The 18,684-nt window shown below is 36.3% G+C and overlaps 1 protein-coding gene and 1 non-coding gene across 4 annotated transcripts; one reads left to right on the top strand and one right to left on the bottom strand.

Annotated features, from left to right (window-relative positions):
• The first annotated feature begins 489 nt into the window (after positions 1 to 489).
• Positions 490 to 13,319, top strand: LOC127802798 (U11/U12 small nuclear ribonucleoprotein 59 kDa protein). Of its 3 annotated transcripts, XR_008023347.1 has the most exons (10): positions 490 to 910; positions 1,279 to 1,618; positions 1,733 to 1,816; positions 5,067 to 5,132; positions 9,731 to 9,803; positions 10,389 to 10,777; positions 11,176 to 11,216; positions 12,022 to 12,164; positions 12,501 to 12,539; positions 12,975 to 13,319. XR_008023347.1 is itself a non-coding variant. In XM_052338824.1 (8 exons), exons 1-8 carry the CDS (start codon positions 714 to 716, stop codon positions 12,098 to 12,100), a joined length of 1,269 nt encoding a protein of 422 aa, XP_052194784.1. In that variant the 5' UTR covers positions 490 to 713; the 3' UTR covers positions 12,101 to 12,288. The 3 variants fall into 3 exon arrangements, 1 of the variants encoding a protein (XP_052194784.1); XR_008023348.1 differs by lacking the exon at positions 12,501 to 12,539; XM_052338824.1 differs by lacking the exons at positions 12,501 to 12,539; positions 12,975 to 13,319 and having other exon boundaries at positions 12,022 to 12,288.
• A 949-nt stretch (positions 13,320 to 14,268) lies between these two features.
• LOC127802931 (small nucleolar RNA snoR145) lies at positions 14,269 to 14,412 on the bottom strand. The gene has a single exon (XR_008023381.1). It is a non-coding gene; the product is annotated as a small nucleolar RNA snoR145 (small nucleolar RNA).
• Between the last annotated feature and the right edge of the window lie 4,272 nt (positions 14,413 to 18,684).

The raw sequence follows: 18,684 nt of genomic DNA, 5'->3' as shown, positions 1-18,684 counted from the left end.
TCCTTCAGAGTTTCCCAACTTTGCTTATAAATAAATTTAGAAATACAATAAATTTTCAAATACCTCATGTATTTCATTATCTTCTTTCTCGCCAGAACATGAATAGTTATTATCTTTTTTGTAAAACTCTGTAAGCATTTGTTTATGATAATCTTCCATATTTAACTTGGTTATCACGAGCAGAACTGTGCTTAGCAATCTTTCGTGTTGAGTAATAATTGTTTTGTAATTCTTGTTGTATGTTGAATAATAATGACTGCGCGGTGTGGGTGAGTAAAGGTGTTTAGATATGGTGAGTAAAGTGGCTGTAGTGATGGTGGGTGAGAAATTGCGTGCATGCGTGATTGAAAGAGTAAATGTTAGGTGATTGAGTGTACAGCATTTATTAAGGATAAATATGAGATTTTATCTAAAAAAATTTTAAAAATATTAAAAATAGATTGCAAAGAACAAAATTGATGGCTGTAAATAAAATTTCCCATTATTTTATTTGCTTCCTGGTCGCGCAGTCTCTGATTTGCCCTTTCTTCTTACTGGCGAACCAAACGCAGTGCAACCGCAGCTTCAATTCTCTTCCACGCTTCTCTGCAAAACAGACGGCAATTCTCTGTGTGAAAACCAAGGGACGGCACTCCTGCTCCAACTTCTTCTTCCTGCTACATCAGCCCCGTGGAAATTCATCTTTGCTAGGTTTTGAATCTGGACGGATCAAAATGCAGAGTGGTAACTCTTTGATCCCAATGCATCCGATGGCTCCGACGAATCCAGTTCCCTTCGCTCAAAACGCTCCTCAACCGTGGTTTCCGATGCTGCCTCCAGCTCCTCCGCCTTCCAGCGCTTTCTGGAACACCGTAAATGTGCAGAATCGCCTTAAGGAGTTGCGCCACACCATCGATCTCGCTAAAGCCATGTGAGCAATTAACTTAACTTCATAGAAGAAGGAAGAGAGAATGTTAGGCTTTGGAGTTATAATTTCGTTCCGTATCCTAATTGTGTCTGTCAAGAAAATTATTCTCATTTGACCATCCGCGAATGCGGCGTTTGGATTTCTGGAATTTTTGGAGGGACAAATAAAAGTGAAGGAAATATATGGTTAAAAGAAAATGAAAGGATTGAATCTAGAAATATTTGTCAGAAACTTTTTTGTATGCCTAGTAGTTTCATTCCAAACACGAATTTGAATTTCTTTAATCTACCTGTGTTTGTTGATGGAAAATTTTTCTTGGTTTTAGAGTTGTGATTCATAGGGTGATTGACTATTGCTGTTAATTCTAACAGGCAGAAAGAATTAGAGGCATTGGTTAGAATCAAAGAAAGTAAAGGACCTTTGGAGAGTGAAGATGATACTTCCGAGACCTCAGCGCTAATGCTCTTTAGGTTTCTTGAGGATAATAGGATTGACATGAGACTACAAGATTCACGCTCATTGCAAGCTGCAAATGCTGTAATTACAAAGCTAGGAGCTCAACTTGAGCCATTTAGAGTTGCTGCGGATGAAAAATATCCATGGGAGGAAAAGTCTGCAGCGGTGAGGTTATCTAATAAAATCCAGAAGTACAATCGAAACAAAAAATGGAGGAAGAGAAAGAGGAAGAGGATTGCAGAAATGCTTGCAAAGGTAGCTTCATCATCAATCTGCTCCTGCTCTCTTACTCTTTTGTTTTCTGGACTAATATTTGGAAAATAATTTTGTTGTTTGCTTATACTTGGATATATCTTCAAATGGTGTTAGGAGCGTGAACTTTTTGACCAAGCTGATCAAGAAGCTGATGAATGGAGGGCTAGAGAAATTGCAAAAGATATTGCAAAAAGAAAGGTACAAAATTTGCTAGATATTTAGTAATTGCATGTAAGAGGAATTGGACCTTGTTAATTGCCTGAAGTACTAAAAATCAAAGCTCATTATATCAACTTTTTGAAATTAATATATATTCTGAATAGTATTTGTTGTGATAATGATGGAGTTGGTCTCACGGTATCTAATTTCAATGTAGTCATCTGCTTCATTTTATACAACATATATATGTGTGAGTGCAAGTTCTGTAGTTTATGTGCCCTTGATTGCCTAGATGTTTATTCAAATGATAATTTCAGAAATTTGTTTGGGTTTCCATTTAGGAAAAGTTGAGTTGGATATTCCACCCACTTTGGATTAGAATGGGTATTTAACCAGCTATTGGCATGATTAACTTGAACTTACACTACTGAATTTGTTGTTGCACCATAGAGCGGACTAACAAAATTAAGATCCATGGGTTCATAATTTTGAAAAAGAAAGTGTTTGGTGATAATCTAAAACAACAGATACCAAGTTTTAATCCCACTAAGTGAGTCAGCCACATGGATTCTAGTTCATCATCACCAATCATCTATGTAGCCATATCTCTTGTAAGGTCGTTATTGCTTATGTCATGTGTAAGAGTTTTTTCACCTAATTTCTCTGGATCTTTCTCTAAGTCTTTTATTATTAAGGTCTTCAATTCCATCCACTCTCCTTGCATGAGCATCTATTGGTCTTCTCACATGATCAAAATATTTTAATTGTGTCTCACACTTCTTATCGTCAATAAGAGCCACTCTGAACTTATTATAAATAATTTTATTGGTCTTTTTTTGTGCTCTTCTGTTGGCTGCACATCTACTATAGCATTCATATCCCATTTATACTCATATTTTGCATAGTTAGTATTTTACTGCCAATATTCTGTGTCATACAACACAGTTGGTCTTACAGCCGTCTAGTAAAACTTTCCTTTTTAGATTTGAAGGGATTTTATTATTGCATAAAATGTCATTAGCAATCCTCTATTTTAACCATTGGATCTTTATTTTTTGAGTAACATCCTCAATAAATTTTTCATCTTTTTGAATAATTGATCCAAGATATTTGAATTGATATTTTCTTCTAAATGACTTACTTTTTAAGTCTTATCATAATATCATCAACACTTCTATTTTATTAAACTTACAGATATATATGCAGCTTTCAATCAACTTAAAAAGTATTTGCATTCTAAGGTGTGTCCTTCCATGCCTCAAGCACATCTTTTTCATTTCATCCCCAAAGAAAATGTCATCTACAAATAGCATATACCCATGCACCTTTAATGGGATGTGTTTAGTGAATTCATCTGTCACTAAAGCAAAAAGATATCCAACTACAACTGAAAATTTCTTAATATCTCTTGCACAAGTTCTAACATGTATTTCTAATCTATCATATAAGTCTTTAACAACCTATATATAAGCAATTCAGACTCCTTTTTTTTATAAAACTCTTTATAAGATCTTTAGGGGACTTTGTCATAAGTTTTCTCTAAATATATAGACACTATGTGTTATTATTTTGTTTATCCTTAGACCTTTCCATCAAGCGCCTTAGAAAATATCTACTTTTTTTGTTGTCCTATCAAACATCAAATGAAATTGATCTTCAAACACCTTGATTTTTCTTCTTAATATTTGCTCAATCACCATCATCCAAAGTTTCATATTATGGTTATACTTTTAATATCTCCTTGATTCTTGAAAATAGGCACTCGAGTGCTCTTTCTCCATTTGTCAAGCATTCTCAATTCAAGGATCACATTGAATAGTTTTGTTAGTCATAAAATGCATTTTTCTTCCATATATTTCCATGCTTCTATATGAATATCATTGGATCCTATCACTTTACCATTATTATCTTTTTCATGGCTTGCTCCACTTCTTTCTAACAAAGATGTCTATAAAACAGAGAATTAATTCCTACATTCTATAGAATTATTAAGACGACCCAACGTAATATTTGTGTTAAGAATAATAGCTTATAGGTGTTGTACTTTAGTAATATAGTGCTGATATGTACTTGTACCTAGAATTAGTTAAAAGTCTTCCATGTATATATACTCATGCCTAAATAGAAAAATGGTTTTGGTTTTCCTGCATTCTTAGGCTCTTTCACTCAACTTCTCCCTCTCTCTCTCAATTTCTTCAATTTGAATAGCTTGAAGAAATACTTCTTTCATTTATTCTTGATCGCCCCCTCATTTGCCAATATCTTATGGTTTTCATCTTGTGCACAGTTTACTTAGTTCAAATATCTTATTCTTCTTTCTTTTGTTTTGACCAACTTATACATATATATTCATTTTTATGTCAAATTTGTGGTTGTACAATTTTTTATAAGCTTTTGACTCTACTTCACTGATAAATTTTTTGCTTCCTTTTTAGCCAGAACATTCATCTTCAAATTTTCTCATTAGGTCATGCATGCAAAGTGATGTAGCAAGTCTCTTGGTCATGATTTTTTTTTTTTTAGTTTACCGTGCCTCCATAATGACTCTAAAACTGTTTTTCTTGTGTTTCAATTGTAGTGGCGATCCCATTCCACATTAAACTCGCCTTTCCTTTTACCATTCCATCTCTTCTGCCATACACTTTTTCTTGAAAATAATTTGTTTTCTTTGCCTTTTAAATCCCACCAATTGATTCTTGGGCTTTGCTATCATCCTTTTACCTCCATTTTATGATAAGGAAGTCGGGAAAGGAAAATGTCCAGTGTTGGATATAATACTCTCTTGGTATTTGGCAAAATAAATACATTGTTTGTTGTTTGTCCATTTATATTTTTTGTCCTCCATTTATATTTATATTATAAGGAGCAATTTTGGAGTATACTCATGTAACTCACCATCATTTATCTGCTTGAGGGAAGCCCTAGAAAGTTAGTAGCAACAGTAAGGTTGCTCCTTTGTAACTAGAAGGTCATGGGTTCAAGTTGGAGGAACAATCTACTTAAGGTAATGCAGGGCTAAAAACAACCCACCCCTGACCCTGGCAAAGTGGGGAGCTTTATTCACTGGGGAAACTCTTTTCTCACCATCATCTCTTTTTGTGAGATACCTGAAGTTACTTTTGACTGTTCAAGATTTGTATTGTAATATATTAATTGCTAACATTAGTTTTTAGATGGAAACATAGGTGCAGTGAAATGTGTCTAAATAATAGAGATTACTTTTCGTTTTCAGATGCTTAATTATTTATTTATTTATTTATTTTGGTAACTGAGGCTTGTGTGGATGCAGGTAGAAAAGATGAAGGAAATTGCAAAACTCAAAGCAAAAGAAGAGAAAAAGATATTAGAATCTGAGGTGAGAGATGCATTACAATTAGAACTGACTTATAGTAGGAACAACTGAATATGCTTCTATAGTCCAATTTTTTATCTACGAGCTTCTCACATATGCATGTTAGCATATCTGATGTCCTTGTAAAACATCCTATTCTTGACTTCAAATAAACATGGTGGTACAGATTATGTGCTCAATATCTGTCCATAGAGGACTGTTTCTTTCCTTCAATTTTTGCCATGACGTCATTCCAAGTATGATCTACATACATTTGTCTTTCTATCCCTGGCAGCTTCAACTTGAACTGAGTACTTTCTTAGCCTGTGGAGCAGCTGCCCCTTTATGCAATTCCTATTTGATTGCATTTTGCATTGTTGTTTATCAATTCACTCTGTAATTACTATAAGTCAGTAATTCAACAATCTATTTGTGGAGAACAGACAACTATTCTGCCTGGTTGAGACCTTTTGTTTTCTTTCTTTTAAGTTCCACTTATTGCATTCTCTTGTAGTACTTTTGCATCAACTCAGATTTGGTAGGGAATTGTACCACTTTTATAGTCTCTTTTGCCTATGCAAGTTTTGTTGTTATCTACATGCTGTAATATTGATGGCCAACATCTGGTTTTATCTTGTTTAATTCAGTTAAATATCATCAGAAGTCGGAAGTTGTATTTTGCAAAATAAAAATGAATGCGGCCACTGCTATAGAAATTAAATTACATCTTAATTTTTGGTGTGGATTGAAAATTTATCACTGACATTATATGTAAGCATGGCTAACTTAATTATAATCTGTCTGATTTCCTTTCAATCAATTTACCATGGCGGGTGAGAATATCAGTCTAGAATTCATGTAGCCAACCCTACTTGGTGGGTTTAAGGCTTGTGTTTGTTTTGCTGTTGATAGATTCTGCTGTATTTTTGCAATTAAAAACAGCAAATTCATGACTAGAGAATCAAATATCTTTTACTTGTCCAATTCAAGAAACTTCATGTCATGACCCTAGGAGCAATAAAGGGGCATTATTGTAATAGGGTATAATAGTTAGTTAGGGATATTTTACAAGTTGTTAGAAGCACATGGGTGTTGTTAGAAATTAGTTAAGCATCTAGCTATGCCTATAAAAAGGCCAATTGTAAGAGGAGAGAATTTATGATTAAATTGATTGATTGAAAGATCTAATTTCTCTCTACATTTCTCTCCAATCTCCCTCTTGTTTCTCCCCCCTTTCTCTCAATATCTCTCCCTTTTTCTATTGATTTCTCCCTTCCTTCAATTCTGATTTCTTCCCCCAATTCCTATCACAACCCTAACTAATCCTAGGGTTGTGACAAATGTTATTAGAGCATCGTTCCTCGGCGGTTTTCTTTGTTGATTAAATTCCGACAGATGTTGTCTGATGCAGTTGAATCTCAAAATTTGATTCCGACGCACGGAAGAGTGACTCTCGGCTAAGAGTGTTGGTAACTCTATTCGGAATTGAAGATGAATGGTTCCAAAGGTAATTCTCGCGATCTCAGCAACACGTTAGGACAGGCAAAGCAAGACGACTAGGTGCGGAACCAGTTAAGCAATGCTTTCAGGAGATTTGAACGAGTTCAAGAGCTCCGACAATTTCCGTAGGCCTCGATGTTGTTAGGCGAGTGCAAATAGTGAATCTAACTTGATCCTAGAGGATGATAAAGGCGAATTAGTGAAGCTGATGTAGAGGAGACTCGTAGAGACTAGAGGAACAGGCCAATGATTTTGGCCGTGAATTTCAACAAGCTAGGCAAACTTGGAAGGTGAAGCAAGAGGTGATGCTTCGCTACGAATTGCAGTAATTCTTGGCCGAAGTGGAAGGGCAAAGCAATTTCAACAAATTTGGTAGCCAATTATATCACAAGAAGTTGTGCATCATTCCAGCGAATTCAAGTAGCAGGTTGGAGGCGACGCGAACATAGGAACGTTCGTTGTGGGTGACTAGTGGCGAGCCTATCGTTTTTCTGCTAGAACTCAGGCGGCCTTTGAAGCAAGTTCCTATGCCACTATTGAATATCAGCGAGTTGCTAGTCATAAGCGATTCTAGCAAATTAGAGTGGAGGTGATTCCGACCCAAACAAACGGTGATTGGGTGGGGCGAGCACAAGCAAGCAAGTCCGATCCCAAACGGTGAGAAACGATTCTAGGGGAGGCGAGCGCAAATTCAATCAAGTGCATTGTTGATGCTGCCACTTTGATCGGTTGGGGATTCCAACTCAGACGGTGAACTAACGTTTCGAGGTGACTAGAGTCCGTCGGAGGGTGAAGAGTGAGACAGATTTGAAAGGTGAACTCGAGGAGTGTGGGGGTCCTCCAACCATTAGTTGATGATTGGGCAAGAAGGGTGAATTGAGGCAAAGCCGATCCAATTAATTGAGGTCCATTACCGATTCAGTTAATCGGAATTGAATCGGATTTGGAGGCAAAGGAGATCTAGATCTCAGGGATTTCATGAGGTGAATCTGGAGGCTGAACCGATTCAATCAAGTCCGGAATTATTTGCACAGCAGAAATGTTAGATTTCGAAGTATACAGTTTGTGAAAAATCAGCCATGGAAAGCAGTGCACGCATAAGACATTGGAGCCTCAATTGCAGCAAAATAATTCTTCATTTTCAGTTGGAATGGAGCTTCAATGGAAATCAAAGAAGGTTGCATTTTCAGTGGGGTGTCCTACTCATGAAGCTAGGGTAGGCAGTGCATACATGAAGCAAAATTCTATAATCTCGGTTGAACATAACAGAAACCATGAGGAGTTTGGCCGGAATCATGGGACATGGGAAAAGAAAATGGATAATCAATTCAATCTAAGGCGCAAGGAAACAACCAATGGGATACATGAAGAGTGCGAGGAATTCGGTCGAATGTTCCGCGAGAAGCTGCAAGAGTTTGCAATGATACTGACTAAGAAGTATCATTACAACTTCCCCGCAGAATACTTCGACAATTATCGAGGAAATTTTAACAAAGAGGAATTTCTTAAAGTGGAGCAGCTGAAGGCGGAGAGCCTTGCTGAAAGTAAATTCAACTACCAGCAAGTAAAAGTATTTCCACTTGAGGAGGCCCCTACTGAAGATATGGAAGGGTCTAAACATACTGCTTCCTTGGTCTTGGCTGTGGAAAGGGCTGAGGATTACATGGAAGAAGGGATTGAAGAATTGGGGGATGGCAGTCCAACGGTTGGCAGCATCTCAAGCACCCCCACTGGTACTGAGAATCCAGATGCTAAAACTCTCAATATGACATCATTGGAGGAGGTAATTGTTGAGGATGAAGCTAAGATGTTCGCTAGCAATCCGGGAGCCAAAGATCTTGGAATGGAAACGACCACAATAGCTTTAGATTGTGGAGATCTTAAATGTATTTCTCTTGAAAGAATAAGAATGGAAGGAGTTGCTGAATTTCCTACTATGGATCAGGTAACTCCAACTAAGAAATCAGTCAATTGGGAGGAAACTTGTGCCTTAATCGAAGTGGATAACCAATGGAGGGCAGTTCAGGATTGGTTAGAGGTTAAGGGAGGATGCTTGCATGAAATTGATTACACTAAAACCTTCCAGCAGTATGTTTCTGATCTGGAGCAATGGAAGACGCAGAAGGATAAAGCGAAACAAGATGAAAGGAAGAAAGGGAAGGGATTCTTTGTTGAAGGGACCGAGACCCTTGCTATTTTGCTTATTCATGTTTCCATTGGTGTGGCAACAAGACATAATGTTGTTGTTGCTGAGGAGAAAGAAAAGAGAAAGGGAAAGAGGAAAAAGCCTAGAAGGATAAAGAAGGGAAGAAGCATTAAACTGATAGAGAAAGCTGGAATTGGATGAATAAGAATAGCTCAACGTAATAAGTTTCTTGGGGACAAGAAACCTTTCAAGGTGGGGGAATTGTCATGACCCTAGGAGCAATAAAGGGGCATTATTGTAATAGGGTATAAGAATTAGTTAGGGATATTTTACAAGTTGTTAGAAGCATATGGGTGCTGTTAGGATGCTGTTAGAAATTAGTTAAGCATCTAGCTATGCCTATAAAAAGGCCAATTGTAAGAGGAGAGAATTTATGATTGAATTGATTGATTGAAAGATCTGATTTCTCTCTACATCTCTCTCCAATCTCCCTCTTGTTTCTCCCCCCTTTCTCTCAATATCTCTCCCTCTTTCTATTGATTTCCCCCTTCCTTCAATTCTGATTTCTTCCCCTAATTCCTATCACAACCCTAACTAACCCTAGGGTTGTGACACTTCATTAGGAAAAAGAAAGCTCTGTTGGGGAGGAGAGGGTCAGAGGTAAGAGTAACTACTGCATTATAACTATATACACTTTTTTTTGTATGTTTTTTTTTTTTTTTCTTTTTTGTATTTATTTTTATGCCCTTTTTTCTCAAGGTAGAATGATATAGTGGACATAGTGGTGAAGTAAACTTCATTAAACTGGGAGCAGTTTAAACCCTCCTAGGGTAATGCTGAAATGTCCATACGTCTGGGGCTTTAATATCGTCATTGGTCATGTTACCATGTTTTATCTCCATTTGCTTACTGCTGTTGCTGTTGTTTCATGTTTTACCTTATTGAGCTCAATTCTAACTAAGATTATGGTTTTCAGCTTGAGCTTGTATTGATTGTCGAGAAGTTGCAAGAACTTCGATCTCTCAGGATCCAAAAATTGAAAAAACAAGGTGTGCCTTTCCTTCCATTTATATTACTAGATTACTTGCTATGTTGCTTGGCTTAGTGTTTCTTGTGTCCTTTTTCCAGATTCGTTCATTCCTTTGGAACTAATTATCTCCGCATTCACTTCTTGTATTGTTTGAATTTTTCTAAGTATACATGAACGCATGGATGAGCTCAGTTGCATAATTCTTTTTGCTATTACAATTTGGTTGAACAATTTCTGAGACTTAACCTCAACAAATATTGTAACTAGAAGATATAATTTTTTTTACTTCACTTCAACATGTGACATGACATTGAAGGTAATTTATATGGTTATATGGAAATAGGGGTAGGTGTGCCTCCTCATAGAATCTTCTCCAAGTTGTTAGATTTATTGTTAATTTCATTCTCAAGAGACTTAATACTTTTCATGTTAAATAACTTCCAATGTAAATGATGAACATTATTGCCTGTATGGTCTTTCAATTTGCTCCATGAAGAGGTAGCTAAATGTCGTCCTCATAAGACAAACTCAATCTTCTATCAAACCAATTATATCCCCTGGATTTTCATTTGATCTAAATCATGGTTGTTTCCTTATTGTGCAGGCCATTTTCTCCCAGAGGAGGACGATAAGTTCCTTGAAAGAGTACGGGCAGCAGTTGAGGAAGAGGAGCGTGTGGCAATGGCAGCAGCTGACACAGATGCTGCTAAGGATGCAATTGCAACTGCTGAGGAATCTAGAAAAATTATTCAAGGTCGTGTGCCGAACTCAAAAGTTGTAAAGGACAGTAAAGGTGGAGATGATAATAGTCAAGACAGGACAGCTGAGACTGAAAATAGAGATGACTCAGGTGCAGTCAATGTCAGGGAATTGGGGAAGGGAGGATCAGAAGGACAAAGTCATGGTGGGGCATATGATGCTGTGGCAAGTTTACCAATTGAGTTTTATCACTATTATCATGGCAGCAATACGGACATGGGAACACTTATAGAGGTAATTTCAACTGTCATTGAGCTTTAGGGTTCTGCTAAGATAATTATATTGATTCCATCTGTTGTCAGTAGTAGGGGGGTGAATATGTGGTTACTAATGATGTGAATATCTGTGATGGAATAGCCTATGCATCAAGTGGTATCTTTTCTACCTGCGACTATTTCTTAGTATGATAGTTCTTATTCGAACTGTATACATTTTAGTGCATTATGCACACCAGCAAGCTAGAATTCATGTATCTGACAGCACAAAGTGGGATTAAGGTTTTACATGTTGCTGCTGTTATGTACAACACTGCTCTTACCAGATACTAGAATTTCCTATGACCTTGTGTTTTTTTCTTCAGTTTCTCTTCAGTCCTCATTCTTTGATCTGAAAAGATTTCATCATGGATGCAGGTTAGAAGAATGTGGGATCAATATATAAGACCAGGAGGAAGGTGAGATCACAATTTCTTTCTTACCACAAAAATGTTTCATTTTCCTTTTTATGTTGACAGTCCTTGGATCAAATATTTATATATTGGACATGTAGTAGTCATGAAGGTAAAGCCAAAAAGAAAAGCTGTATTACCTAAACAACAAAAATGCACCAAACCTACCTCCTGTATCTTCTGTAAGGTCATCCATATCCCATACAAACCTGTGTTTCCTTTAAAAAGGGCGTCCCAGTTTATTAGGTTCCCACCTCTGCGAGGGTTGTATTTGTATGTAGCATTTTCTTTGTTTGTATTAACTACTCAAAAAAGAAAAAGAAAAGCTATAACCTTATAAAGCAACCTTCACTGGCACATCCACGACCAACACCTCATGCCTATCTTGTTGCCAGGATTCAGCCGTAATTCTTTCTGCTAGTTAAGAACACAGCTATCACTTCTGCATCTATGATGCCTCACATGGGCCACCTGCCATATACAAATTCTTGCATGTAATTGAAGAAACTTAAGAAACCAGTTGGTGTCTGTTTGTGATGTAGAAATTGCATTTCTTCTGAAAGGCAAAATTAACCAGAATGCAGTCATGTATTTCCTGGCAATTCTTTTTGATAGTTTCTGGTTCCTTGAAGAGACATGGTTAACTAGAATTTGCCCCATTGCCCTTGAGAGATGGTACTACATAATGGCAGTGTTCCATCTAGTGGAAATCTTACATCTTAAGGAATCGCCATCATACTCATGATATTATATGCTTAATTTATTGTTTTCACTTAGATTGGATTACTCAACTTTTTGTGCTTTGATGCAGCCGAATTCCAGGGCACTGGGTTCAGCCACCACCTCCGGCAGATGAGATATGGGCATCCTACCTGGTTCGGCGGGAATGAATCTGGATTGTCGAGTTGGTGCTCGTGTTATTACAATGGACATGGATAACTGTTATTGTATCTGGTATGCATTTTGAACATAATTCCTTGAGCTTGAAGATCTTTTATTCTTTCTTGCCTTTTCTTTTTGTGTTGTCTAGGGCATTCTGAATTTTAATATAAGATAACTTTGAGATGGCTTATTTTAAGGATGAGTGCATTTGGATTTGACAACCACCGTGCATAGGTTTCGGAGCCTTATGACCCCGGATTTGGAAAAACAATGCGAGCGACATATGTTAGTTTCATTTGTAGATGGGCCTATCTCTCCTTACAGTCTTCTCAACTTGACTCTAAGAATCCAAAATGCAATAGCCAACCCCCGTGATTGCTTGAATTTTTTAAGTCCTTTGACTCGCAGATCTCTTCCAAGGCAATCAATTGGAAGTTTAAATCTGAGGTATGCCTAGCAGTTCCAGTCTTAAAATTGGCCATGGTTCTGAAAGTGTATTGCAAATAGTCCGTTAAAAGTTTCCGTGCATATTCCGAGAGCCTTATAACGACATTTTTAGATCATAAAAATTTTTGTACAAATAGTTCAGATCATAGGAGATTTAAGTATAACTTATTTATTTTTTATTTTTGTTTTCAAGATAATGATAGAGATTAAGAAATGGTAGACTGAATTGGTGTTACTACACAACAAAAAGTTCATTTTGTCCATCAACATGACTCGGATTCTAATACATGAGCAAAATAATGGACGTTTTGTTGTGTAGAAACACCAATTAAAACTACAACTTGGGGAAAAAAAAATCATTATCCTTATTATCAGGTTGGTCCAGTTTCAGTTGACTTGCCAGTAACTAAAATTGAATGTTCATGTTCTATTCAGGTGCCGGATGTCGAAAGCATAGTGCCCGATCAAGCGGCCTCATAGCACAAGCGAGAAATGGGAAAGCAAAGCTGTAGAAACAAACATTCTGCTTTCCCTGCCAAATTAAGCTAGTGCTTGCCTCAGCCTTTTTACCATATCGCGTGAATGCGAAGCCCTACCGAAAAAAAAAAATGACAAAAGAAAGCAGATATATATTAGCACAATCCCCAATGCAGCGACAAAAAATTTCAGCTCATTTTTTAGGTGCAGAAGGTGAAATCCCTCGCCTTAAAAGGGTCCTCCACACATTGTCCCACGCACATAGAAGGAGTCATAGAACACGGCAGTCCCCAAGGTAAGAGATACAATGCATAATGCTCACAAGGAACCATCCCTACAAAAAGATGAAATTCTCATACTGTAGCTACCATAACTCGAACTTGTATCTTTGGATGTAATTTTTCACCTTATGAATCATTCGTGTTATGTCTTGGGGTTTCAACTCATTTCTTGATTAGCATAATCATTGTTAGTGAGACTCAAACCATGTCATCCTGGGGACCGTGACTCAAACCATGTCATCCTGGGGCATTTGCAGGCAGTACCACATCTCTTTAGTCGGGTTATATGTAATAAAAAAGGGTGGAAAGGTGTCAGCACCAAACTAATCTTCAGTTGATGATTCAAAATTGCTGCCAACTGCGTCCAGAGGCACTGTGTAGATGCAGAATGTCATATACCTGCTGTTAAATCTGTTAATTACAATTATGTACCATGATAAGGTCTCTAACTATAATTTTTTTTAATGCCACTATTTAAAAAAAAAATCAGAGCCATTAAATCAGTACTAGTCTCAAAACTATTTTCCGACATACTACTCCTTGTTCATTTCAGCATAAAACTCAAGTTGAACCATCATTTTTTTTTTTTTACAAGAACCTAAGAATTTGAGACAAACCATTGCTCACTGATCTAACAAACTCTTATCTAGGTTAATTTTAATGTCAATTAATTCGGCAAATATGACTAGTTTTGGAAAGAAAAAGAAAAAGTCATGCGACTGCTGCATGAGAAATAAGTTTATTTTATTTTTATTTTCATTTTCCTTGCTTTTGTAAAATCAGACCTAAATAACCACAGCTGGCTATTCCTAGAATCGGCAATTTTGTGAAAAAAATAAAAGGTATATTTTTTAACATTTCAACTCAGGGCATTCAGTTTCCTTTTTATCTTCTTTTGCGCCCAATTCAAATCGTAGCTTCTGGGCTAAATTTAGTAGAAAATAGCTAATAAAACAATGAACGGCAAGCGGTGTACTATAGCCGAATAATGTAGACGCACCAAAACCATGATGATTGGCGCATCCAACGATTCGGCCGATTAGCTTTGCGAAGGTCGCAAGTGTTAGGGAGGTCTCGTTTTGGAGCCCTTTCCTCTCTGCAGGGGACCTTCGCATTTTAAAACAGCCTTAGTATGAAGATTACGTTTTTCTTCACAAATACATATATAGAGATCGCAGATCTATAAAGAAACCGAAAGGGAATCGAATGATTAAACTCCCGAATTCGGCGATCTATACTCCCAAATTCAATATCCGAAGGCAAACTTGGCCGAAAGCGCATCTCATGTGTATATCGCACTTCCTCCATAGGTCCTTCGTGCCACTCAAACCAATCCAAACACACAGAAAGGAGAGGAAAAACATAAACCAAAAAAAAAAAAGAAAAAAAGAACGAAAGAAATGCATCTGAATGAGTTCAAGTGCAGGAGAGGAGGGTTGCTCAGTGAATACGAACCATGGTAAAGAGGATCACCTTGCGAGATTATAGCAATCTCGCAATCATGTGTTCTCTTTCAGGTCTCTTCATCGCATCTCGTGCTCTCTCCGTGTATATTAAACAGGTCTAACTAAGAACAAATACATAAAACTCGCTCGAGCGGCTACGATGGAGAGAGAAGGCGAGAGCAAAACCCTAGACCTATAAGTCCTCTCTCCCAGTATAGGAATTGATACAACGCTCGGCTTTTATAGCGTTCGTGGTTGCAGCTAGACGTGTCAATTAGTCGGGTTTGGGCCAAACCCATCAAACGTAGACCCAGACCAGACCCGACTCATTTAAAAACGGATCAGGTTTAATTGAATCAGACCCCCGTTGCATCTAGACACAGGTCTGGCCTAAAACCCAGACTTGACCCATTTAAAAAATTACTTTACAAATTTATTAGAATATTTTTATGCAATTTAAAAACAAAAATCTTCTTATATAACTCATTGAAAAAATATTTTCTATTTAACTCAAAAATTGTTTCACAACTTTTTAAAGAAATCTTCTATAGTTCCAAAATAAAAAAGTCCATCAGAAACAAAAGAAAAATCTCTATTAGAAACTATACACCAAAAATAAACATACAAATTAATACATTTTCAATAAATCACTCACCACATTAAAACAAATCAAATTACAAATAATGAAACACCATAAACAAAAACAAAAAATCTAAACATCTTGAGCTTACCTGCAAAAAAAAATGAGAAAAAGAAAAAGTATAATAAAATAAACCCTTCAAATTAATGTTTTATAGATATCTTCAAAGTAGAGGAAGAGAAACAAAAAGTAACATCCACTATCCTCTTTAATAGTGGATGTTTACTTGAGTAATGTTACGGTACAATTACTCAATTAATGAAGTTTGATACTTGAATAATGTTATTAGCGTAAGAATAATAGAAGTTTTCATGTGTAATACTCGACGAATGCATTGTCAAACACTTGAAACTTTTATTTTTTATTCAATTATACTTTGAAATCTATTATAACATTTCTCAATCTACATATGTTATTTATTTTTACTTAAGAATACAAAAGTCTAAGAACATTCATTTCTTGAGAGTATGTTCAAATACTTAACACATACATCATCATAAACATTTATTGTGTGTTTTGTTCAACATCAAAATATCGAGCTACAAATCATACAATGATTTGAAAGTCATGCGACTAATTCAACAAAAATCATATAGAACAAATGTTAGAAGACCAAAAAAAACAAAAAGGTTTGAAGGTGTTGATATACCAAGCAAATGAGGAAGGATTCAAATCCATAGAGAATGGAAATGGCAGAGCAGTGCAATAGTCAATGGAGACTCGCGATGCTAGAAATTGCGGGTTGGTATCAGGTTGAGCAAAGAACGAATAGGAGGAAGATGGCTGGTGGCGCCAAAGATGGTGGTGTTGAATAAAGTGTGTTGTAAAGTAAGAAGTTCAACCAATAGCTTGAGATGTGTAAACACTGACCGAAAGGATATTTACTGTCCATTTAAGGTGTAAAGGGTGTTTATACGACTATACTCCCAAATTTTAACATGTTTGAAATAATTGATGGACACCTAAGAAGGGGATGAATTGAGTTTAAAAAGAATTATTCTTGTTTTTAAAAAGACTTTAAGAAAATAGTTTGGACATTTTCAAACTAATGTCTCAAATGAATTCTTGATAGAAACTAAAAAGAATAAATATAAAATATATTTAATACAAAAAAGGATTTATCTGATTAGAGTTTTAGAAATATGTTATTGGGAGTAATAAAATAAATAACAATTTTGCTCAAAGAAAACAATTGTTGAAAGAAGAATGAAAGCGATAAAATGAAATAAAGAAATGAACAAAGTAGCACGTAGAGATTTTTAGAGTGGTTCGGCACAATCAGCCTACTCCATTCCCTTAACTCTTTAACAAGGATTTATCCAATTCACTATAGCTTAAGCATCATGATTTTTCATTCATTCTTATAAAAACAAGAACACATATAAGCTAAACAAAGCATATATAATTTCTATACTTTAAACTCTAAGCTATCATACACATATATTACCAATGCATACATTGAGTATTTTTAGAAAGATAGAAACTTTAGGATTTTATTACTCAAATGCATTGAACTTAAACATGAGCAATGCTAGAAAGTATTACTTGGAATACATACAACATTTCTAGATTCTTTAAGATAGCACCTTAAATGGATCTACATTCTTATTTGAGTGATTAACTAGCACTCAATTTATCAGCCTAAGAAAATGAACTTTTAGTAGCTTAATCAAATGCTGCTTGAAATCAACAAAATAAATACTTGAATGATCTTTCTTATCAAGAAACATGCATTCAATATTATAAATTCTTCAAGTGTTTTAAATTTCATAACATTGAGAATCTTAGGAATTTGATACTTAATACCAAATAGATAACTTAGGCTCTATGATTTGGAACTTAGAATTACTTGTCTAAGCAAATATTCATTTGTTCAAGAGCAAAGATAATTGAAATCAAATAAAACACATTGCTCTTAGATTTAATAAATTATTTCACATATATAGAGTACTTAAGATAATCTCAACCTTAAGCTTACTCTAAGTGTCATAAAGATATATGACATTTATCCATGATACTAATGCACTGAGATACTTAAGATATCTCTTGAAATCTTATAGCAACTTATTATCATATTAAGCACATAAGCAAAAGCAGGATTAAACACACATATACTAAGGTTGTAAACACAACTTTAATATGAAAGATAAGACAAAATAAATCTTATAAATCAAAACTCAAGTACCTTTTCTTGAGTATATGATCATCCACATAAAAATCTTGATGTCTACCACTTAAACATCAAATATGAAATATAGAAAACATTACTCTTAAACTTTGAGTTATGCTGCCACACACATAGCATATCATGAGCTCCATACTCATCCATTATCTTTAAGATAACCCTAAGGACTTTAGGATAACCCTAAGATGAAGCATATTAAACTACATATCAATAAGGCATATGGCTAAAACAAGTTTAGTACATATGAGAACCTCAAAGATAAAACATACTAAAAGATAAACCTATCAAGATTCCTTAACAAAGGCAACCTTAAAATATATATAATCTATTGTCGATGTTCGGAATTGGTCGACCTCGATTCGTTGGCGCGCACTGGTGTAATGAATCCGAGAGAGAAAGAATGGGTTATCTGGTTCGATTCCTTGGTCTGCTGGCTGGTCCCTGCAATATACTCCGATGCTCAAATCAGTGAACGAGTAGGTAAAATTGCAGAGTATCAATAAGTTGGTCTGAAAAAACCTACCATGACTCTCGGAAGAGCTAGTTGATATATGGGAGGAGGAGATGTCCTCTTGTATGTGCTGTACGTTTACAAGTGATGGGACAGAATACCTAGCGCCGGTGGGAACGCCCATGCAACAGCAAGGTGCTGATGGAACCTTCATTAATGTGGATTGAATCTGTCATTAATTAGGATGTGATCTAAGGTGAACGCGCGAAAATCCAGACGAAGCTGTAATAATGTTGTTGTAAGGGGTCAGGATGGGACTAACATGGGCCAATTAGATGGGCCGAAAGACTGGGGCCAGGTTGGACCTGCCCCTAGCCTACTACTATTCTCTGGCGTATGACCTTTTTGTTATACAAACTGATCGACTAGGCCCACGAGCTGTAAGAGTAGCTGGGAGCTAACTCGAAACGTAGTTAAGAGCTCGCTCGGATAAGCTGACGAGTTAGAGGCATTTCCGGGAGCTCGCTTGGCCCCGTCATCCAAGCAAGGGCTCCAACAATGTGTGAGCTCACTTCAATGAGCTCAGCTCGAGGTCTACTGGACCTTATGCGATTGGGCCGGCCCGCTGAATTAAGTTCAACTTATAAGGAGTAGAGCGGGGAATAC

Source organism: Diospyros lotus, chromosome 5 (assembly GCF_014633365.1).
Source record: "Diospyros lotus cultivar Yz01 chromosome 5, ASM1463336v1, whole genome shotgun sequence".
Taxonomy (NCBI): Eukaryota; Viridiplantae; Streptophyta; class Magnoliopsida; order Ericales; family Ebenaceae; genus Diospyros; species Diospyros lotus.
Note: the sequence above shows the minus strand (reverse complement) of the source record. Positions and strands in the feature narration are given on the sequence as shown.